This window comes from Leopardus geoffroyi, chromosome B4 (genome assembly GCF_018350155.1).
Source record: "Leopardus geoffroyi isolate Oge1 chromosome B4, O.geoffroyi_Oge1_pat1.0, whole genome shotgun sequence".
In the NCBI taxonomy this organism is placed as follows: Eukaryota; Metazoa; Chordata; class Mammalia; order Carnivora; family Felidae; genus Leopardus; species Leopardus geoffroyi.
The window spans coordinates 135,310,003-135,332,807 of NC_059341.1; the positions used below are offsets into that span (position 1 = coordinate 135,310,003).

Consider the following 22,805-nt stretch of genomic DNA (forward strand, 5'->3'; position numbering starts at 1 on the left):
GAGACCCTGAGAAGCCCCCAGAGGAGTATGAAGTTATATGTGTTACTGTTTCTGAGTAGCGTGTCTGCAACTCCAACAGCTTGTCAAAGGGCCTGGCATCTAAGTTTGAGATCCCCCTGCCTTGAGATTGGAGTTTAGTTTCACCTGAAAGGAGGGCCAAGTCTGGGGTCTTTTGGTCTGGTCCCTGGTGCCCCCTACAGGAAGCTCCAGAAATGACAGGGATCTGTTCATGATTCCTGTCCTGGAGAAGGAAAAAAACATCTGGAACCAGAACCATTCCCAGCCTCCCCCCCTCCCCCCCCCCCCCCCCCCGTTTGCCTGAGGTTCTAGCTTGACTTCTTTGAAGCTCAGAGGAAGAAATAGGGCCTGTGGGAGGGATTGTTGGAGCCTCTGAAGGGAGATGAGCAAGGGTGATTGGTGGAAGCAGAGGCCAGGGGTCATGGGGAGAGCTTGTCCAATTGTGTCCAAGTGCTGAGCACATGAAGTCCTACCTGGAAGTCCCGTCCCTCTCTTTCATTATCAAGTAACTTCTTCAAAACTCAACACTTCTCATCTCTAGGAAGCCTTCCTTGACTTTGAACCTTGGTTGGTGCTTCTGTGTCCCTGTGTGTCTCTGTTGTATCATATCATACCAGTTCATTGATAGTTCCTTCATTAGATTGCATGCTCCTTGAGAGCAGGAACTGTGTGTCCTGTGCTGTTTTCATTGTTCCTTTGTTTGCTTAGTCAGTGTCCAGGGCCCAGTTTAACAGGTGCCAGGTAACTGGCTTGGATGGGTGGGTGGGTAGTCAGTCAGTTGGTCTGTCTCATGACCATTTCCTGTTCCACATGGTTTAATCTTCTTCCCTTATTGATTTCAGACATTGCCAAACTAGCTGATGAATATAAGGATCACTTGGTACCTGACCCTGGCTGCCATTATGACCAACTAATTGAAATTAACCTCAATGAGGTGAGGAAGGGAGGGGAGACCAAGGAATTTCTGAGGCTGGGGTGTTCAAGCCTCATCTGGGACCCCTAGTGGGCCCTGTCTGCACACCCAGGAGGGTGTGGGGGCCTTTGGTTCCCCAGTGCCCCTGCACACTGCCGCCCAAATCAGGCTGTGGTTGGCAGGAGATGTGGCTGTGGCTGGTGATTCAGAAACTGGCTCAGTTTGCCTCCACCTCACCATTAGCTGAAGCCATGATTTTGCCCTGGAGTTTTGTCAGAGTGCTAGAGGTCAAGGCCCAAGATTCCCAGGCCCGTGCAGGGTTTGGCACCCTGAGACCTGCAGGCCAGAGTGAGCATCTGGAAGGCCAGGGGAAAGGCAGACTGGAGGAACGGAAGCAGCCAAGTAGAGTGGTTGAGGGTTTAGCCCTGAAGCCCGTCTCCATGAATTTAAGTCCTAATTCCTGACTCTGCCACTTAATCCTGTGACCCTGAACAAGTTCCTCAACCTCTGTGGGCCCTACTTTATCATGTGTAAAATCTCAGGTGGCCATGAAATTGAATGCGCCAATTCACATAGTCATAATTGGGAACGTTTATTGAGAGCTGTGTGTGCCAGGCACTTTGCTAAGCGTTTGCATTTTTTGGTAAGTATTATCACAAAGCACCTGGCTTGAAGTCTATTTTTGTCATAAGGTTACACAAGCATCACACTGTAGGGGATAATGGACTTACGAAGTTGACCTCCTTGATTTATTCCATGCCTTTGCCATCTCCTAGCTCTGTGACCTTGAGCAAGGCATGCCATCGCCTTCATTGGCAGAATGGAGATAATACCAGCTTCACGGGGTTGGAGGGATCCTGGAGCTGGTGCATGTATAGAACCCGCTGCTCGGGTGTTTCCTGGGTTGAATTTTTGAGCCGTAAGTCGGCCTTCTGGGTCCTCGACTTGGTTGAGTGGGAGTCAGGCAGCCTCTGAAGAACAGAGACTGCCCACACTGCAAGATTTGTTCTCTCCCTTTTCTCTGTTTCTTCAGCTGAAGCCGCATATCAATGGGCCCTTCACCCCCGACCTGGCTCACCCTGTGGCAGAGGTCGGCACTGTGGCAGAGAAGGAAGGATGGCCTCTGGACATCCGAGTGGGTGAGTCCCTTCCACCCTGTGGGTTTAACAGGCCTCTGGGCCGGTGGGTTACCATTGTGCTTACCACAGAGCGCTTCCTGAAGGTACCAGGCACTTTTTGAAATAGTTGGTTTCTTCTTTATGGGTTTTAAAAAAAATTACCTTTTCTTGGTATAAAAGAAACACATGCTCATTGTAGAGCATATTGACAGACAAAACGAATTTTAAAGACTCCTAATCTTAACCCCCAACCAGAAACCAGCTCCTTGAGGTATACCGTTTCCATGTGTGTGTACATACTGATGTGTGTCTGTTTTTGCTTTACAAACATTTCATCATCCCAACCTTGTTGCCTGATTTCACTTTACGTGCTTTACATGGAAGATACACTAGCATGTTGGGATGACGGGCACCTGCTCTTGTCACAGTACAGTGTGACCGGAGCATGGACCCCGAAGCCAGGTGGCCTTGCTTTGAATGAGCTTCCGGTGCTACATTGTTGGGTGACTCTGAGCAAGTTTCTTGACCTACCTGTGCCTTGGTCCCTTGTCTGGAAAATGAGGGTGATACTGTATTTCCCCATTAATGTTGTTGAGAGAGGTGAGGAGTTAATGTGTGCAAAGAACTTTCTTCAGTGTCTGGCACAAAACAAGTGCCGTGTAATTTGTTCACCCTTAGCAGATTAAGTACATTTTTTAAAACTTTGGTGATTTAATTGGAAATAAATTGCTGAACTGGTAAGAGAGATTGTTTTGATATCTGTAAACAATATGTGATGTCATCCAGTCTTTACTGACTTTTTGAATAAACATCATAGACTTTTAAAAAATAATTCTTTTTCTTCCTGATTATAAAGCATTTAAAAAACAGAGAATACTTGAAAGTAGGAGAAAATTAGCATCCTTGTAAGCCCTCATCCAGCCGTGGTCACTGTTAATACTCTGGAGTGAGCCCTCTGACTCAGTGTTCATGTCACTTCCCTGGCACCTCGCCTTCCCTTGAGTGGCTGGGCCACGGTGCAGCCTGCCCTTTATTATTAGACAGTTGGATTGCTTCCAGGTTGTCTCCGTTTAGGATAGCCCCAGCCCAGCACAGTTGGTGAACTCTTGACCAAGTCTGGATACTTGAGGTCAGGTGGAGACCTCTGATCTTGACCCCTGGCCTCACTATCCACAATGCACCAGGTCTCATCGGCAGCTGCACCAACTCCAGCTATGAGGACATGGGGCGCTCGGCAGCCGTGGCCAAGCAGGCACTGGCCCATGGACTTAAGTGCAAGTCCCAATTCACCATCACACCGGGCTCTGAGCAGATCCGTGCCACCATTGAGCGGGATGGCTATGTGAGTGCCCACACCCCCTGCCCCTGGCTCCCTCTCCCCACTGCTGAGCAGCGTGGCTTCGGGCTGGGGCGGTAGCTGCCGCAGCTACCGCCGGGGTTCAGATACAGCTCTTCAGCACTCAGGCTGCCCACCCAGCCTTTCCCGTCAGCCATTAGCCTGCCCCTGACAGTTCCCCATCCTGCTCTCTCCTCTGCAGGCACAAATCCTAAGGGAAGTAGGCGGCATCGTCCTGGCCAATGCTTGTGGCCCCTGCATTGGCCAGTGGGACAGGTGAGAGGCGCACCTTTGTTAAGACAACCGCTTGTGTCCTGGGGTCCGAGTCCCAGATGCTGAAGGGAAACATTACTGGGTGGAGAGAAGAGACTCAGGCCTCTAGCTTCAGGGGCTATTGGACACTAGGAGACTTTTCTAGGCAGGACTAGAAGGCTGGTCTGGAAGCAAGAGGAAGAGCCCTGCCACGAGACTGACTGGCCACCTGGCTGAAGCCAGATGCAGCCAGGAGCCCGGATGGAAGCATTTGAAAGGCAATGGCCCCAGGTCAGGAAACTCAGGCCTTGGTCTGGGCTCTCCCTGTCTTAGGTGTGGTCTCAGGCAAACCGCCACGATCTCCCAGGTTCCCTCCTGCTCTGTATGCGTGAGTCCCAGGGAGAAGGTGACTATTCCAGGGTCTTTTCATTTCCCCTCCTGTGTCATAAGGCAGGCAGACACGCTTAACCCTGTCTCTTCTGACCTGGCAGAAAGGACATCAAGAAGGGGGAGAAGAACACAATCGTCACCTCCTACAACAGGAACTTCACAGGCCGCAATGATGCAAACCCTGAGACCCATGCCTTTGTCACGTCCCCAGAGGTGAGACTGTGCAGCCCAGCCATAGCCTGGGACTGCCTCTGGGGACCTATCCCTGGCTGGTTAGTGGGGAAAATGGAGCCTGCAACAAGGCGTCTGACCCTGTGGGGCTGCTGAGGGAGGGTTGGCATCACAGAGCAAGAGGTTGTCTGGGCGCAAACCAAGAGCCACAGGCCCCAAGCATCCTGCTCCCTCAGTGCTCCCTGCTTGGCCCCCTCAGGTCTCAGAAGCCCCAAGTGCTTGCTTGGCCTAGTTATGGTCATAAGCAGGAGCTTGGAATGACTGCCCAGGACCAACGCCTGCCCTGCCTCTTCCTGGCCAAATGGGTTTGTCCGAGTCACTTTCCTTCTCTGTGCCCCGGGGTCCTGTCACCATTCCATGAGCAAGTCTAGAAAGCACTTGCACTGTCTTCAAGCTGGGAAGGTGGCCTCTTGTTATGACGAACATCAACTGAGCCGAGTGCTCCCGGCCTCAGCCATTGTCTGAGCACAGCCAGTCTTTCTTGTCTCTTTATAGAGTGTTCCAGAAATACTTTTGCTTGCTAAAAATGAGTGCAAAGGTGGTGCCTTCCATTGTTTCAGCTCCCCCCCACCCTTTTTTAATGTTAAATTATTTTTGAGAAAAAGAGACCGAGTGTAAGAGGGGGAAAGGCAGAGAGAGAGGGAGACACAGAATCCGAAGCAGGCTCCAGGCTCTGAGCTGTCAGCACAGAACCTGACGTGGGGCTCGAACTCACAAACCGTGAGATCATGACCGGAGCTGAAACCAGACACTTAACTGAGCCACCCAGGTGCCCCTTCAGCTGCCCATTTAGGAACATTTTTGTCACAGCATCGTTCCTGTGCCAGGGCTCATGCCCCCGAGGGGAGAGACTATCCCTGAGGAGGACGCTGAGGTCCAGGCCCAGTAGCCCACATTCTCAGAGATGATGTTGCAGTTTTGGCCTCTTTCGGGAGGATTTGACTGTGGAGATCTTAGATATACGTGGGCTCCATTCTCAGTTTATGTCTGGGCTTCCGCTAGGGTGGGGGATGGGAGTGGTGTTTGGTACTAAGCAGCAGTGGGCCACCTCTATTACAGATTGTCACAGCCCTGGCCATTGCGGGCACCCTCAAGTTCAACCCAGAGACCGACTTCCTGACAGGCAAGGATGGCAAGAAATTCAAGCTGGAGGCCCCAGACGCAGACGAGCTTCCCCGAGCGGTGAGCAGGCACTGCCACCTGGTGCTGTTAGCCGCCGTAGGCCCGCCTGGGGCCCCTGCCGGTTGCTCTGTGGCCAAGACACTCCTTCCCAGCATGCCAGCATCCTGGGCAGGCAGGATGGCACAGTTAGCAAGAATGAGGCAGCTCTGTGCACTGGAGGGGAAGGTGTGGGGCCTACAAGAGCCTGTCTGCTTGAGGATGGAGAGTTAGGCACCCAGCACGTCCCTGCCTCCTCCTGCAGGAGTTTGACCCTGGGCAGGACACCTACCAGCACCCTCCCAAGGACAGCAGCGGGCAGCGAGTGGACGTGAGCCCCACCAGCCAGCGCCTGCAGCTCCTGGAGCCTTTTGACAAGTGGGATGGCAAAGACCTGGAGGACCTGCAAATCCTCATCAAGGTCAGCGACATGGGGCAGGGATCGGGGGAAGAACAGCCCCAGCCTGGCAGGGGCCCTCCCCTTGGCAGCAGGAAGGGCTGTGAAACCACGTGTTCTCCCTGGGCCCCAGGGAGGAAGGTCAGGACTAGGGTGGGGGCAGGGAGAGAGAGAGAGAGGTGTGGCTGCGGAGAGAGGAGCCGGGGCATCCACAGTTCTGTGTCTCCTCTCCACTGCCCCGTGCCAGGCCGAGCTGGATCTGGCCAGCTGTGTCCAGGGCTCACAGCCATCGGCTGCAGCTGGTGAGGGCCACCTCTGGCAGCCACGGGCAGTGGATGCAGCAAGAAGGGCACATGTGACCTTGCACAGCAGGTCTCCACGCCTCTAGCTTGACCTGGTAGGCTCCAAAAGCCATCGACTCCTCAGTTCCCACACTTGGGCATCAGTTGGTATGGCCTGTGTTTGGGAGCTGGGCAGACACAAGGCTTCATGGTGTGGCTAGAGGCCTTAGGCCCGTGTCAGACATGAATTCATCCTGTTTACTAAGAGTCGCCAGGCAGTGACACAGCCAGTATTAAGCCCACATGATAGATAAAACTGGTCACCAGCCAGGAGCAGGCCACATCCTCGGGCTCCTCTGTGTCCAGCATGAGGTCAGTAGTTTTTTCCAGCCTGGGCATCTGAAGGGTGAGTGAGCAGAGACATTCCTGTCCTGCCTGTCCAGCCTCTGTCCCTGTGAGTGCGCTGTCCTGGACAAGCCCCTGAGCAGCACAGGGCCTTCGAGGGGTGGGTGACAGTCTTGCCTGAGCCCCATGGACAAAGTGTGGCAGCACCAGGGCTGCAGACCCGCTGTTCTTGTCCCCCTTCCTGGGTCCAGCCACCGGCCTCTAGGAGGGCTTCTCCCTTCATCCACCTCTCACGCATGCACCATGCCCTGACCTTAGTCCTCTCTTGTCCCCCACCCAAGGTCAAAGGGAAGTGTACCACTGACCACATCTCCGCTGCCGGCCCCTGGCTCAAGTTCCGTGGGCACCTGGACAACATCTCCAATAATCTGCTCATTGGTGCCATCAACGTTGAAAATGGCAAGGCCAACTCCGTGCGCAATGCTGTCACCCAGGAGTTTGGCCCTGTCCCTGACACTGCCCGCTACTACAAGGTGGGTCCCAGTCCGTAGGGGCAGGGGTGGGGGTGCAGGGAAAGGGGGTGCTCTCCAGGACTCCACACCAATAGCTCTGCAGTTGAAGGACGCCCTGGTGCCATGGGGTGGTCCTGTGTCATTCTCACCATATACGCCTGCTCTGGGCTCCCAATTCCATACCGTGGCCTTCCCCCAAAAGCCCGCCTCTATGCTGGGCACTGATGGGTAGGTCGCGCCACCTCCCCAGGCCCCTTGCAGATAGCCAGGGCCTGTGTCTGGTCACCTCTGTCCCCTCAGGGCCTGGTCTGGGCCTAATTCACCTCTGATTTCACCAGCCCTTCCTTGGGGAACAGGTAAGGAGGGGCCTCTCTAGCCTCTTGGCCTCTGAGCTTCAGGAAGCCCAGGGGCAGCAGCAAGGGACCACTGTCTTCCTCTCTCTCATACCCTCCTCACTGACAGAAACATGGTATCCGGTGGGTGGTGATCGGAGACGAGAACTACGGGGAGGGCTCGAGCCGGGAGCACGCAGCACTGGAGCCTCGCCACCTCGGGGGCCGGGCCATCATCACCAAGAGCTTCGCCAGGATCCATGGTAAGCTGGAGCCTGGGGTCTAGCCACGCCCGCTTCCCCTACTGGCAGCCCAAGGTCACCCAACCTGCTGGTGGCTGAGTCAGGCCTGGAGCCACATGCCAGGTTACTGAGCCGTGTCCCCGGCTCCTGTTTTCCACCATAGTCTCTACCCCTTCTGAGCTGTGTTGAGAGTGATGCCCACAGCTTCCCGTCACGGGAAGCCCCAGTCTTGCTTCCAGACTTGCAGACCTAAGCAATTGAAATCCAGGGCACATGGTCAGAGGATTTTTCTGATTGTGAATGTCAGGAAGGCCAAGACACAAACCAGCACACCCGCAGAAGGTTCTCGAAGGACCCCAGATGGCAAGACTAGGGGCCTCTCCCAGAGCTGTCACTGGGCTTAGAAAAGGAAGCTCTCTTGGCTGGTGAGGTTCCCTGTGCAGAGGAACGGAGACTGGCTCTGCCATCTGTGGATTGAGTGTGCCCTCTGCCTTCTAGAAACCAACCTGAAGAAGCAGGGCCTGCTGCCCCTCACCTTTGCTGACCCGGCTGACTACAATAAGATTCACCCTGTGGACAAGCTGACCATCCAGGGCCTGAAAGACTTCGCTCCTGGCAAGGTCAGGGAGCCAGGGAAGGAGGGTGGGCCGGGGACAGCCACTTTGCTTTCCCTCCTTCTATGCCCACTTCTGACCCCCCTTCTTCCTCCCATGAGCCTTTGTTCCAGCTGGTAGGGCCCTTAAATTCTCCAAGCACCCCCTACCCCCCCAGAAAGGAAGTGTCTCCTCGGAGACGAGGGTGGAGCCAGCTCAGGCCTCACTCATTAGCTCAGGCTTGGCAGCCAGAGGCCAACAGCCTGTGCTTGGCGGGGCTCGCTAGGCCCCGCGAGTTCTACCATCGGGTCTGACCACGGCCACCCCAGCTCAGACCTGGCCTAGACCTCGGTTTGCCTGCCGGTCCACTCTGGGGGCACCCTACCTTTCTGACCCTCTGGCAGAATCGAGGGTCATGTTCCTAAGAGCCACTCCCCCTCCTCTTACAGCCCCTGAAATGCATCATCAAGCACCCCAACGGGACTCAGGAGACCATCCTCCTGAACCACACCTTCAACGAGACCCAGATCGAGTGGTTCCGCGCCGGCAGCGCCCTGAACAGGATGAAGGAGCTGCAGCAGCAGTAAGGTCCGGCCATGCCACCTGTCTGCCTACTCTTTGGACCCCGCTCCGGGGTCCCCAGTGCAGTCAGTGCGTCATCAGAACTGGATCTGCTGCCCCCTTCCGGCCTTGGCTTCCTGCTCCAAGATGGTGTGGTCAGGCCTCCTGCCCTCCCTTCCCTCAGCCGGCCGAGGGACACACAGGTGGGTGGGTGAGCGGGGGGGAGGGCTCTTAAAAGAATGTTCCAGCCCCCTGCCTTCCCATTTTTAGTCTGATTCAGATCTTGAACAACTCCATGCAACTGTATTTATTTTTGATGACAAGACTCCCATCTAAATTTATTTCTCCCGCCTCATCATTTCACTGGTGGCTGAAAGATTTTAAAGAAACTTTCACTCTCATGAGGAAAATAAGAATACGGACTCAGTGACTGTTCCGGTGTGTGAGTGGTGGTGTCCGGATCGTCCCCAACTCCAGGGCTCGGGCTGGGTCTTCGTGGCCAGTCGGCAGAGGCTCCCGCTAGCCACGCCATGGCACACCTGCCACTGCGGTGGAGGACACACGGGGCGGGAACTCGCGCTGCATCTCAGCCCCGCCTCCCTGCCCTAACCGACTTCCGCCCACAGCGCGGCCTCCCCCACCTCCCTGTGTGCCAGGAGCCTCCGCTTCCCCTGGGCGTAGAGCCAGCCCTGCAAACACCCCGAGGCGGGGCACAGCCCCCCTTCTCAGAGGCCACCTCGTCCGAGGTCACACAGCTGGTCCACTACGTGCTCTGTCCCCTCCCTGCCCCTCAGCCCCAGGTGGCGGCGGGCACCGTTCCGCGGCTGCTGCTGTCCCTGGGGTGACGTCCACCGGCAGTACCTCCGCCTCCACGCTCGGTGCCTGTGTGAGCGGAAAGACCAGAGCGGGAGGCAGGCCCCGCGGAGGTCCCTTACTCAGCACAAGACTTGCCCGACAGAACAAGCGTGCGGTTTGTGCACGAGGGAGTGACAGGGCAGGGGGGACCTGCCAAAGCCATTTGGCTGAGTAAACGGTGTGGTGTCCGCCCTCGTCCAGGATCTGGCATCACCAGCTGACACACAAGGTGTTCCTGGCGCGGCCAGGGTCTGGAAGTGACAGCTGTACCTCTGGTGGGAGGGACGACATGGATGGTCACCATCCCTGACCTTGGGCCAGCTAAGCCCAGGCCCCCACCTTCCAAATGCTGGTGGGAAAGAAGATGGTCGTCCCTGAAAGGTCAAGACTCTGACCAACAGCTGGCAGCTGCCCCAGGCCAGCCTCTCTTGGTGACCTTAGGAGCCACCGGGCTAGGCCGGCCCAGAGCCCATGAGGCCAATGATCTCTCACCACCACGTCCTGCCATCAGGGGGAGTTCTTCTCCAGCAGCCATCCGGGGAGAGGAAGGACATGCTGTCCTAGCTGTGGCAACGCGGTGACCTTAGATCACGGAGACAAGGGCGGCTCATCCCTGACTGATGCTGCCCTTATTTATTAAATGTCTTTGCTGTCACCAAGAGGCAGAAGTCCACAGGAACAGTGACTTCAGGGTAGCTCCAGAAACAGGGCCAGGATGGCGAGGGAGGGGACAGTCCGGTGGGGCACACACTCTGCTCCTTGGCACCTGCAGAAGCTGCTGTTGTCTCCATGGCCAGCGGCACCTCCTTCCCCGGACGGCGGGGTGGGGGTGGGGGTCTGTCGTCCAGCCCCAGGGCTAGCTGCTGGTCCACCAGGAGAGGAGGCCCAGGCCTGGCTCGCTAATGGATCCCTGCCAGGGGTAGACAGAGAACAGGCACATATCCACCTCAAGGGCTTGAACCAACACAGGAGGCAAAGGGGCCCTTCCTTCTGGGCGCCTGGCACCGGCAGAGGGAACGGTGGTGACACATGCACACACCGGCCGGGGGATGGGGAAACCCAGAAGCCACACCAGCGCCCCCAGCTGCCGTACAGGAACACAGCCCATGCGCACCCTTCCTGCCCCAGGGCCTCGGCCCTGTCAGGTACCCTTCCTCACCCCAGGCCTGCCCAAACACGGGCACCAGCAGGCCAGTCCCGGACATGCGCTGAGTCCCGCCAGAAAGTCCAGCCTCCAAATACACGCAGAGGGGATGGCCTTGACAGAGAACGGCTACCCCCGAGCGAACAACCTGCAGCATACGTTAGACCAGAAAAGCCCCCTAGCAGGCCCCCAAAACGTGTCCCGCTTTGTCCTGCATCACAGTCTCACCCCATGAGGGAAGACGACAACCCAAGTCAGATCTGGCTGGTCGCAGCTCCCCTGCCACCTCACGTCCGTACAGGGTCTGGTACAGGCACAGCCCTGACTGAGGGTCACCCGTCCCTGACGCCCCACCTTTGGTTCGCTGCCAAACCCCTTCCCTGGTCTCTCTCCCTTGGCCTCATCTTGCCGGGCAGCCTTGTCACCCAACTTGGGCCCTGTCCCTCCTGCGGTCAGGAGCCTGACCACCCCCCCACCTTCCCCGACAGCCACAGCAGCTTCGTCACCTCACGGGTGTTACGCCCTGGTCTGTGACCTGCGAAACAGGCTCCCCAGGGAGAAGCGACCGCCTAAGAACCAAACAGGGACCCGCACCCTGATCTGCGGGGAGAGGGGTTCGAGGCGGTGAACCCGGGGCGAACGCCCTCAGAAGCGGCTCCCCCGCCACCCCACCGCCTGGGTCGTCCCCACACCATCCCCGCGGTTCTGGCAGCGGCGTCAGGACATCTCACCACAAGCGTGTACGGAGCCTCCTTCTTTGGCAGCTCCTCACTGGAAGAGGTGGCCTCTGCCGAGCTGGGCCCCGTGGGGGACGTGTCCACAAAGCTCTCGTCCACCACCCGGAAGCGGATCTCCTCGCCGGTGTCCATGTACAAGTCGTGCGCTCCTTCCTCCGTCTCGTACTCCCACACCCACACCTGCTCTGCCTCGTCGCTGGGCGGGGTGCAGGGTCAAGGCAACAACCAGGCATGGGGGAGCCTGAGGGTGGGGGTGGGGGTTCCTCCCACAATACCCGCCCCCAGGAAGATCCAATCCCAGAAGGAGATCACCGTGGCTGGGAGGTCCAGGAAAAGCAAGCCCACACCATGTGCAGAAGGCAAGGTTGGGCCCGCCCTGGGCCCCACAGTGAAGAGCAGGAACGCTGGGGTACCAGGGCCCTGGCTGGGAATATACATCCTCAGGGCAGGAAGGAGGCTCAAGGGCAGAGCGGGTCCCCTGTCTGTTGAGGCAGGAAGGACGAGGGCCTCTTGCTGCCTGGGGTCCTCTCCCTGCCTGGGTGTCCTCTCGGTCCAACTGCCAGGTTCAGACCTCGGCTCCGCCAGCTGTGACCGGGGCCAGGCCCAAGCTCTGTGCCTCAGGTCCCCATCTGTAAAACAGGAATTGTAGCAAGGCCTGCCCTCACAGGGCCGTGGTGGAGGTAATAAAGTGCTTTCCCCAGGACCTGCACACTTGGTCCTGGAGTGCTGGCTGAAGCTGTCCTATGCCCTCTGTGCAGTGCGACTCCACACCCCTTCCCAACCATGCCCCACGACCATGACCCACACACAGCACAAGGACTTTCCCAGTTTTCAGGAGGACAGACGTGGCAGATGGAAGGTCACGTGCCTGAGGGCCCGTGGCCGGCAAGAGGCCCAGCCGGGCAGGGCCAGGTTTTCTGACAAGCTCTGGAGTCACACACGGACCCTGCCCCTGGCCCGCAAAGGCCCAGGCAGAGTGGATCTGATGAACCATCCGCTGAGGGCAGCACCCCTGAACTCCCTACAAAGCCCAACCCCTCCGTCAGTGCACACCGAGGGGCCACAGCGCCCTCTAGTGGCGATGCTGCAAAGGGTCCTGCCTTAACCCCTCTGTGTCAGGTCCCCCCGCTAGGCACTGTGGACAGAGTCCTGACAAGACGGGGTCCCTTCCGGTGAGCAGTCTCGACGAGAACCCGCAGAAACACCACTCAGCGCGGCAGGGGAAGGGCTGGGGCAGGGCGCTGGGGGAACCCAGCAGAGGGAAACAACCCGTCGCAGGCCCAGGCAGTCGAGCCCTCAAATGTCAGCCAGTGGTATTGTCTGCATACCAGGGGAGGTGAGCCAAGCAGGGCAAACCTTTCCAGGGAGGGAAGCTTTGATATGATCCCGGAGACGACACCCGAAGCAAAGTGAACCGGAAGTGAATAGCGTGCCACCTACAGAGCACAACCTATCCAACCAGGCCCGACGGCCCAGACGGAAGCACAGGCGTGTGGACACCATGAGCACGGGAAGCACAGGCAGGCCAGCGCTTCCAGAGCACATGTGCAGGCTGGTGGGGGGGGGGGGGGGGCAGGGAGGTCAGCAGTATCAGATCACAGGAGCCAGGGCCACCCCGAGGAGCGGGACTGTCCTCCGGAAACACCTGAGCCCCCTGTGACCCGCTTTAACCTTGGGAGGATACAACTTGGCTGGCTGCTGCAGCGACTCTGGGGGGATGAGAATGTCATCGAAGAACCCTAGAGAGACTGGAAGAAATGAAGAAAGTGACAGCATGGGACAGAGGCAGTTGTTGGCATGGAAATCTGAGTGCCTCCCCACCTCAAAGCCCCACACCTCTGCTGATGCCACTTACACGACCTGAGCGGCCACCAAAACCCATGGCGCACACCACACACAACGGGGACCAGGAGGCGCCTGGGACCCCAAGTCCCCTCCACCAGCTCCAGTGCCCAACCCGAGGTGCTGAGTTAGGGCCTCACAGGGAAGGCCCACAGCTGGCCAAGGTCTTCATGGTTACACGAGCACGACGGGGCTGTGTGTTCCCCTCACCCATGAGCTTTCCTCACCCCTCCCCTGACTGTGTGGCTCAGACAGAAGCTGAAGGGAGGCCTGCTGGCCTGGCCACTTGCCCCAATGCGCTCTCAGGCCTCGTGTGACGAGTCGGGGCCACCATTACCGTGAACTCCCTCGGGGCTGCAGCCTTTGATCTTGCCGATCAGAATCTCATCCAGGAATGGATGGAACACCACATAGCGAAAATGGACTGGAAATGAAAAAAGGATAAGGATGTCGGTGACGAGCAAGCATGTGAGGGATGGCCGCTCTGGGGCGGCCCAGGCTTTCCAGTGTTGACCCCATTGGCCAGCCTGCTGACCTGGAGGCCCTCTGGCCACCCAGGAGTCTGCTGGGCAGTCCACACCCAGTGCCCCTGGACCCAGACCCAGCCCCCTGCAAGGCCACAGTGTGGCCCCCATAACAGGCCAACAGCGGCAGCCCTGGAAGTGAGGGCTGGCCCCCAAACCCATTAGACAAACCCGGATTCTGGGCCACGGGTAACTCCAGAATCAATCCCACCCTTCCTCTAGACTCTCTCCCTTAAATTCCAAAAAGGGCGGAAGTAACTGGCAAAGGAAGCCAGGTTTGGAAACAAGTTCCCCATCTCCCTCTGATTGGAAAGTTTGCCCCAGGCATAGCTCTGACCTGGAACATGATGTTAAAAATGCCCTGAAACTGAGGGGGAGTGGGGGGAGGCAGAGGCAATAACCCAACAGAAATGCCCTCTGTGGGTTCTCAGGCCCTGCCCTAGTGCTCCCCACTCACCAGACCCCCAGGAAAACATCAGGTAGGGTCTGTGCCCACTATTACCTCATCACTCCTGCCCCTCAAAGCCCCAAAGGGGGTGACCACCACTGGCCTAAACACACCGCCGGAGCTAGAGAATAACCATGAGGCTACTTCCTGCTGGTCATGCCCGGCACAACGCATCCATATCAGCATCATGCTTCCCCACTGTCAGGATGGAGAAGCAGCTCAGAGGGGCAGGGTAACATACTCATAGCCACACAGCCGTTCTGCCCTGTTGTGCCACAGAAGACTCCAAGTCCTCCTGGACCACCAGACAGGGCCACAGGGTGGAATCGGCCTTCCTCGGACAGATTTCATCCCCAGACACGCTTCTGCCACTAGCACCCTCAGCTGCCTGGTCTCCAACACTGCACCGAGGACAGCAGGGCCTACTGGGCCCCCAGCTCGCTGCCAGGCTGCTTCTCCGTGGCCCCACCAGGCAGGAAGCATGGGAAAAGAAGAGGGGGCAGCTGGTGTCCCCTCCCCTCCTTGTGATGAGAGCCTCCTGCTGACCTTGCGGAGAGCAGCTGAGGGCAGCCAAGGGTCACCTAGCCACAGGATGGAAAAACCCTGTCCCCCATCTGACCCAACATTCAGTTCAGTTTAACAAATCCCCACAGAGCCTCTACCAAGTCTGTGCCAGGGCCTGTTTGGGCACTGGGCTTATGGGGGCAGAATTGCATGTGGTCTTGTGCCCAGGGCGCTCCAGTCTGGAACAACTACACCCAAAAGCATATGGTGGCCAACCCAAGTGTCCATCAGCAGATGAATGGATACACAAAATGTAGCCTATCCATATAATGGAATACTTCTCAGTATTAAAAAGCAATGGAGTATTGATACCTGCCATAACATGGACGAACCCTGAGGACATTACGCTACATGAAATGCGCCAGTCACAAAAGACCACATACTGTGTAATTCCATTTATGTGAAATGTCCAGAATAGGCAAATCCAGAGACAGTACATCAGCCGGCTGCCAGGGGCTGGGGGAAGGGGGAGAATGAGGAGTGACTGCTGATGGGTACAGGTTTCTTTTTGAGGGGATGAAAATGTTCTGGAATTGGAATAGTGGTGATGGTTGCACGGTCTGTGAATATCCTAAGCTTTCAAAGGGTGAATTTTACGATATGTGAATTAGATCTCAATTAAAAAGGAGGCCACAGACCAGCCGGAGGGACAGTGCTCTTTCGAGCCGCCTCCCAAGAGCCCCACCTAAAGTTCCAGGGGTGTTCAGTGGGCAGGCGGGAGGCCTGGAAAGTCAGAAAGAGTGGGTCTGCGGGATCACTGAGAGGAAGACCTGTTGTCAGGTGCAGATTTGGGCACAGTCTGTCCCAGGAGAAGCGGGGCTCCCTTGGGGTGCACGTGAGTTTCTGCCAAGGGCAGACACTGTGTGACTCCACTTATATGGGTACCTGGAATACTCAAATTCATAGAGACAAAGTACAGCGGTGGTTTCCGGGGCCTGGAGGAGCGGGGAATGGGGAGTGAATCCTTAATAGGGACAGAGTTTCAGTCTGGGAAGATGAAGAAGTTTGGTGATGGTCGCACAGCAACGTGAATGTATTCAGTGCCACTGAACCGCGCACTAAAAATAGTTCAAATGGTCAACTTTATGTTATATGTATTTTATCACGACTTTAAAAAAAAAGAAAAAAAAAGAAACAGAGCAAAGCAAATGGTGGCATGAAGTCAGGCTGCTCTGGAGCTCCCAGCGGGGCAGGGTGGTGGGGCAGGTCGAGAGAGGCTTCCCCAGGGAGGCCGGGTCCAGTCGGCTTGCGGGACATAGAGAACATGGGACTGGGGCCAGGTAAACGTACCCTAAGTGACAAGAGATGAGGCTAGACAACTGGGGCCAGTGTCACAAATCCCAAAGGCTGACATCTTGTACACACTTACTGTCGAGAGGGAAAGCAATCTGGCCTGGGGAGGAGGAGGAGGGAGATGAGGAGGGAGATGAGGAGGAGGAGGGGGAAGAGGAGGGGGGAGGAAGAAGCAGAAGGCAGTGAGCAAAAGAAGAGTCCTCCAGAGGCTCCAGGGTGGCTCAGCCGGTTACGCGTCCAGCTCTTGATTTCAGCTCAGGTCATGATCTCATGGTCTGTGGGTTCCATCCCTGAGTCTGGCTCTGCACGGACAGCGAGGAGCCCACCTGGGATCCTCTCCCTCTTTCTCTCTCAGGATTAAGAAAAAAAAAAAAAAAAAAAAGAGTCCTCAAAGCGAAGGCTGAGGCCTCCTTCGGCACACCTGGCCACAGCCCAGGGGGAGGTAGTGGCCGGGGGGGGGGGGGGGGAGGGCGGGGGGGGCAGCAGAAATGGGGCAAGTCAAGAATCAGCCTTAAAGCATGGCAACCAATCCTCACCATAAAATGCCACCCTGCATGATGCCTGGCGGACCGCAAGCAGCTTTATAGCTGCGAGTGTTAACCCATTTACATATGAGGAAGCCCAGGCCAAGAGAGGTGGAGAGATAGTGTCCGAGGTATGCAGGGGAGAGAGAGCCAGAATTCAAATCCAGGTCCATGTGACACGCCTAGCCCAGTGCCCTAATCCTCACACCTCATTCCCAAAGAACCAGGGGGTCCAAGGTGAACTGGGGGTGGGGGATAATGAAAACCCAAAGTGGAAATCTTACACTAAGTGGCAGAAACAACAAAATGAAAGAACAGAATTTCCTCAATTTTAACTTTTTTTCTCCCAGTTTTCCTTCAAGTTCTGGTGGCTCTTACCACCTGGACCACCAGCTAAAGGCAGAAACCGGGCTCAGCTTAAGGGCATCCTTCTTTGTAAACAGAGGCCCCGGGTTTTGTTTTATATCACCGTCTTATTTTTCTGCTAAATGCTTCTAGTCGGTACAAACGCAGCCCGTTTCTTAGGGCTGCCCACAGAGCAGTTAACATCTCTGTGAACTAATGAAGTCTCTGGATCCCAGACAGCATCAGGCAGCCTCATGGCACGTTCTAGAATGCTCGACACCTCTGTGCCCAGAGGCTGACCAGGATGGGCTAGGGCAGGGCTCCTCACACGGGGCCTGGTGGGAGAATCACCTGGCTACTTGCTAAAACAGCCTGCAGGCTCTCCCCCAGAGACTGTGATTCAGCAGGTCTGAGCCGCACGCAGACACTGATTAGCCCCGAACCACCTCAGTGGCCCCCTTGCCCTCTGCTTCTGATTTGGTGGGGTCCAGGGAGGAGAGTGAAGAATGCCCCACTCCCTCTCCGAGAGCTGGAGCCAAGGTGACCCCCCCTGTACACCTCCAGGTGTGGTAACCAACCCTCCCTTCCCAGGGTGCGTGCCCCTTTGCCATGTGACTCTGGCTCCTCCCAGCAAGAGGTGGCGGCTATTTTTCCATCCCCTGACGCCAGCCTCGGCCATGTGACCTGCTCTGGCCAATGGGATAGAAGCAGACACTGAAAAGTGGCTGGTGCATGGGGGCTCCAGCTGCCCTATGGTGCCCAGGGTCCCCTAAGCAAAAATGAGACCACAGGCAGCAGAGATGAGCCATCCCTCCCCACCAACTAGCCTGCCAGCCGCCAGTCAGATGAGGCCGCCCTACACCCTACTGGCCAAGCCAGTCCAGAAGAACCAAGGTCCTGTCCTACGATCTTTGCACATATTAAGTCAGTAGAATCATCACATCAGTACTGTAATATAAAATCTGTTAACTGCATTCTATTGGCAAGGAAGCAGAGGCACAGAGGTGATATATTTGCACAGGATACATAGCAAATAAGTGGCAGAGACGGAATTCAAATGCAGAGGCCACGCTTAACCATTATGTCCATAGTACCCGTCAAAAGTCCCCACCCTCAACCAGCCTCCTCCCCAGGAAACAGATGCACTCCCCTCTGCTCTCCACACGTTTTTTAATTTTTTTTTAAATGTTTTTATTTATTTTTGAGACAGAGAGACAGAGCATGAGCAGGGGAGGGGCAGAGAGAGAGGGAGACACAGAATCCGAAGCAGGCTCCAGGCTCCGAGCTGTCAGCACAGAGCCTGACGAGGGGCTCAAACTCACAAACTGTGAGACCATGACCTCAACCAAAGTCAGACGCTTAACCAACTGAGCCACACAGGCGGCCCTATTTATTTACTTTTGAGAGAGAGTGAGAGCGAGCAAGGGGCAGGGAGAGAGGGAAAGGGAGGGAATCCCACCAAGTGCAGAGACAGAGGGAGAGAGAGGGAGAGAGAGAGAAGGAGAGAGAGTGTGGAGCCCTGAGCGGGGCTCTAGCTCACCCGATGTGGGACTTGAACTCACAGACTGTGAGATCATGACCTGAGTCGAGGTCGGATGTTTAACTGATTAAGCCACCCAGGTGCCTCTGAAGAGTTTATTTTTAAGTCATCTTTAAGCCCAACATGGATCTCAAACTCACAACCCCGAGATCAAGAGTTGCACAGTCTACTGACTGAGCCAGTCAGGCACCTCTGCTCTCCACACTTTTAACCCAGCGATGACTACTCCAAGTGTCCTCATCTCTGTCTGGCCACCCTCCACCAGACTGAGCAGCTAGAGGGCCAGGCAGAGCAGAGCTCAGTAATAAACAAGACCAAAGGGGGCACAGACACACAGCCACAATCTCAGAGCCAGAGAGGCCTCAAGAATTGCCCTGTGCACCGTTTCTTATAGATGAGGAAACCAAGGCCCAGACAGGGGAGGATTCTGCCCACTGTCACCCAGTCAATTCCTGGCAGAGTCAGGACTAGGCCTCAGGTCTTCCAATCCCTAGACCAGGACTCCCACAGCCAAACCCCAAACCCCAAGAAACCCAACACCGAGGAGGAAAGGGCACCCACCTTTGGTGTGTGACGCGCCGTCTCCTGGGAACACGTAGGCATCCTCCAGCTTAGTGATGTCAAACAGGCAGATGCAGAGCCCCACGTTGTACACGACCTGTGTGCATCCGCATACACACACACACACACACACACACACACACACAGTGACCCAGAGGCCCAGCTCCCCAGCATTCTCTCCTGAGACCCTCCCCACCCAAGGCAGGTAGGATTATCCCCATTTTATAGCTAGCAAGGAGTCGAGGCACGGTGTGAGGTAACCATGGGTAAGGAGCCTCAGAAGAATGTGGAGCTCTGGAAAGAGCAGGGCCTTTGGTGACAAGGCAGATCAAGGTTACAGTGACAGTTCCACCATCCACTGTGTGACCTCCAAGGTCACTTCTCCGAGCCTCAGTTTCCCCCATCTGCAAAAATGAACCTACCAGGCTGCAGGCTCGTTAAATAAAGAGACATATGGATGTGAAGCCCCTATGCCAGTGCCTGGCTCACATGCTGGAAATAACAACAGTCAACCCACAGATCACTATTATTGCCAGTGAGGAACACTGGGAGGGGACCCTGGTCAAACCTATACTTCCCAAAGTCTCCAGGTCTATACTAGAGCTCAGAGTGAGTGTCAGAGTCCTGGTTAATCCCCATTCTGCTCACAAAGTATCAGACATACACCAGTGGCCACAGGGACTGAGGCACGGCCAAGGCCCTGAGACTGGGCAGAGAGCATCCCACGCCCCCATCCCCACCCCATGGTCCTTCAAACCACTGAACCCCTTTGGTGTCAGCTTATCTGCCACCAGCGTCATCACCTCCCAGTTAGAGACCCTGAAAGACTGTTCAAGGATTACCAAGAAGCTCAGAGGGCTCAGAGTCCTGGCCAGACCTCACCACAATGAGGCATAGAGTCCGGCTGGCTTTGGCAGCACAAGATCTGTGCCCTTGGCTGGACCATGGACCTCTTTGTGCAGCCTCCGCTCAAATGACTCAAATACAGGGGCGCCTGGGTGGCGCAGTCGGTTAAGCGGCCGACTTCGGCTCAGGTCATGATCTCGCGGTCTGTGAGTTCGAGCCCCGCGTCGGGCTCTGTGCTGACAGCTCAGAGCCTGGAGCCTGTTTCAGATTCTGTGTCTCCCTCTCTCTGACCCTCCCCTGTTCATGCTCTGTCTCTCCCTGTCTCAAAAATAAATAAAACGTTTAAAAAAAAAAAATTTAACAAATGACTCAAATACAGAAGACTTGTCTCAACAGGTTACTGAAGGTCTTGTATCCCAAAGGGACTACATTCCCTTCTTGGGCTTTTCGCCCCTCTTCTCTCCATGATGCTCATACTTGGTCCCTCCACAGACCCCCTTGCCTTCTACCTCGCAAAGTAACCACAAGCCATCCACTAAGAACATCATGAGTTCTCTCCACCACCAGCTCCCCAGATCTGTCCACCTCCCTTCTATGACCTCGGCCTCTATCGAAGGGACTGGCCTCCTGTCTAAAGTCAGCCAACCTTCCTCTTGCTGACTCCTTCTCAGCCTATCACCTCCTGCTGTTCTAGGGATGAAGACCAGTACTACCATGATGTCCCTCAGGCTCCGTGTGCCTTGGCTCCTGCCACCTTCCCAGTCTGCCCTCTCCTCTCTCTCCCCCTCTGCCTAGGCCACACCAGGCTCCTCCATGTCATCATGGGTGAAATAGTCCCTCCTGCCACAGGGTCTTTGCACATATTGTTTCCTTTGCCTGCCCAGCTCTTCTCTCTGCCCAGCCCTCTCCCACCCTCAAAAATAAATCACCTAGTTAGTTCCTCTTCTCAGCATCAGATCTCAGCTCAAACTCAAGTACCACATCCCTAACAAAGCCTCTTTTGTCCCTCATCGTAGGCAGAGTTCTCCTTCATTCCACAGGCTCGCGAGTGCCTGTCCTTCACAGCGTCTACCTCAACTTGTCATCACATACTCAGCTGTGGGACCCTCTCATTCATATCTGCTTTTCCCACCACACGACACAGCAGAACCTTGTCTGCTTCATTCATACAATCAACAGACAATTACAGAACATCTACTGTGTGCCAGGCTCCGGCAAAATATGTGGGACACTGAGGAAAAAGACAAAAGTCCCTGCCCTCATGCAGAGGGAAAGAAAAACGGTAACCAAGTAAACAAATAAGAAAATAGTGCTGATAAGTGCTAAGAAGGAAAGAGTGATAATGACACAGAGTAACTGAGGGAGGGTTACTACAGAGAAGGCAGTGGGAAGGTCCTCGCTAGCACTAAGGCATGCAAGCCTGGCACATAAAAGGTGCACAAATACTTTTTCGCAGAAATGAACGGATAAACCTCCTGACAGTGAACTCTAAACCACTGTCCATCTTCACAAAAACAACGCGTGGTTACACAGCCACTATGATTTCCATTTTACAAACGGAAACTGAGGCCCGGAGCAGGTAAGTGACCTGCCCAAGACTGCAAAGTAATTTGGCAGTGTAGAGTCCAGCACCTCCCAGTTACAATGACCCTTTTCAATCCCAGTTCCCTTTTTGATCCCCTCTAACATCCCATGTGCAGGTGGATTACCCCCCTTCCCATGTACAGGTGTAGAAACCGAGTTCCGACACGTTAAGCTACCTGTCTAAGGCCAAGGTTTGTCATGACCAAGTCGAGGCCTGCAGCGGGCAGGTGGGCAGTGCTGGGCCCTCCCGTGCCAAGGCCCGTCCACGACCCCGTCGTGGCCTTGTACCTTGTTGGCCAACTTTTTGTTCAGCTCTTCGGCAATGGAGTCGTTGAGCTTCCTCTCAAACTGCCACGGGGGGATCCGCACGGTGTCCACCATCTCCACCAGGACGAACATCCCGGCCCGCGCGGGGGTCCTGGGAATGGGAGCGTCAGTCAAGCACCGGGTGTGGGGCGGTGGGCACTCCCGAACCCCCTCGGTCCCGTCCCAGTTGCTGAGACTCCCCGCTCCCGTCAACCTAGGCCGGCAGTGGGGCGGCGCGGCAGGGCCCCAAATAACCGGTGTGGGGCGCGCTCAGCCTCTGCAAAGAGAGGAAACTGAGGCTCAGCGGGAGGGACCCTCGCTCCAGTAGGAGGGGTGCGAGCGCCCGCCACACGACCCTACCAAGCCCTACCCCCCGCGCGAGCCACGCGCCAACGCCACGCACCGCTCTTCCACGCGCTGCCGACTTTGGGCCAGATTCCGAATCCCGTCGCTTCCGGAGAACAGACCAATAAGAAGCTTTCGCCCGCCCCCCGACGTGACGTGAGGTGGGGCGGGGCCTCCCCTTCTGCCAGGGAGGAGCAGTCAAGGCTCCGACCGCGTTTGCTGGTTGCTAGGCAACCTCGTTGCGCTTCAGCCTTCTCTCACCTGGCCTGTGTAGTACTCTCCTTGCTGGTCTCAGGCCTAGCTCTGAGCCGCCGCTGCAGCCAGAGGGGTCCTCTCAAGAGGCAGCACGATATGCTTAGACCCTTCAGTACCCTGGAGGCAGGAGAATTAACTGGAAAGGGGCAGGCAGGACCTTTCTGGGGTGATAGAAATGTTCCGTATCTTCTAAGGGGTGGGTTACACAGGTGTATACAATTGTCAAAACTCATTGAACTCAACAGTTAAGATCTTTGCATGTAATTGTAGGCAGATTACATCTCAACTGAAAAGTGATAATAGATTGGGGCCAAAAAACAACCTCAGTAGCTTCCGACTGAACTAATTAATAAAGTCCAAAACCTTGAGGCGTCTGGCTGGCTCAGTGGGTGGAGCATTGGGCTCTTGAACTC

General features: G+C 56.0%; 2 protein-coding genes across 3 annotated transcripts in view; one reads left to right on the top strand and one right to left on the bottom strand.

Moving 5' to 3' along the window:
* The window catches only part of ACO2 (aconitase 2), a 56,416-nt gene extending 47,302 nt beyond the window's left edge, over positions 1 to 9,114 (top strand). For both annotated transcript variants that reach the window (XM_045464673.1, XM_045464674.1), the window contains 11 exons: positions 861 to 952; positions 1,965 to 2,070; positions 3,234 to 3,391; positions 3,588 to 3,661; positions 4,129 to 4,240; positions 5,318 to 5,440; positions 5,682 to 5,837; positions 6,781 to 6,972; positions 7,414 to 7,546; positions 8,024 to 8,145; positions 8,568 to 9,114. In XM_045464673.1, coding sequence (XP_045320629.1) covers positions 861 to 952; positions 1,965 to 2,070; positions 3,234 to 3,391; positions 3,588 to 3,661; positions 4,129 to 4,240; positions 5,318 to 5,440; positions 5,682 to 5,837; positions 6,781 to 6,972; positions 7,414 to 7,546; positions 8,024 to 8,145; positions 8,568 to 8,705 — 1,406 coding nt within the window. In that variant the 3' untranslated portion in view covers positions 8,706 to 9,114. The remainder of the gene's footprint in view (positions 1 to 860; positions 953 to 1,964; positions 2,071 to 3,233; positions 3,392 to 3,587; positions 3,662 to 4,128; positions 4,241 to 5,317; positions 5,441 to 5,681; positions 5,838 to 6,780; positions 6,973 to 7,413; positions 7,547 to 8,023; positions 8,146 to 8,567) is intronic.
* Positions 8,972 to 22,303, bottom strand: POLR3H (RNA polymerase III subunit H). The gene is made up of 7 exons (XM_045464677.1): positions 22,196 to 22,303; positions 21,775 to 21,904; positions 19,057 to 19,153; positions 13,595 to 13,681; positions 13,100 to 13,163; positions 11,410 to 11,611; positions 8,972 to 10,444 (listed from the first exon to the last, which is right to left on the bottom strand). The coding sequence occupies exons 2-7, from the start codon at positions 21,883 to 21,885 to the stop codon at positions 10,391 to 10,393; spliced, it is 615 nt and encodes a 204-aa protein (XP_045320633.1). The 5' UTR covers positions 21,886 to 21,904; positions 22,196 to 22,303; the 3' UTR covers positions 8,972 to 10,390.
* Between the last annotated feature and the right edge of the window lie 502 nt (positions 22,304 to 22,805).

Bases quoted from the DNA above. Each gene is read 5' to 3' on its own strand.
- POLR3H (XM_045464677.1), bottom strand. From the start codon at position 21,885: ATGTTCGTCCTGGTGGAGATGGTGGACACCGTGCGGATCCCCCCGTGG. The intron at 19,154-21,774 runs GTACAAGGCCAC...GGATGCACACAG, and splicing joins ACAAAAAGTTGGCCAACAAG to GTCGTGTACAACGTGGGGCT. The intron at 13,164-13,594 runs GTAATGGTGGCC...CATTTCTTCCAG, and splicing joins CAGCCCCGAGGGAGTTCACG to TCTCTCTAGGGTTCTTCGAT.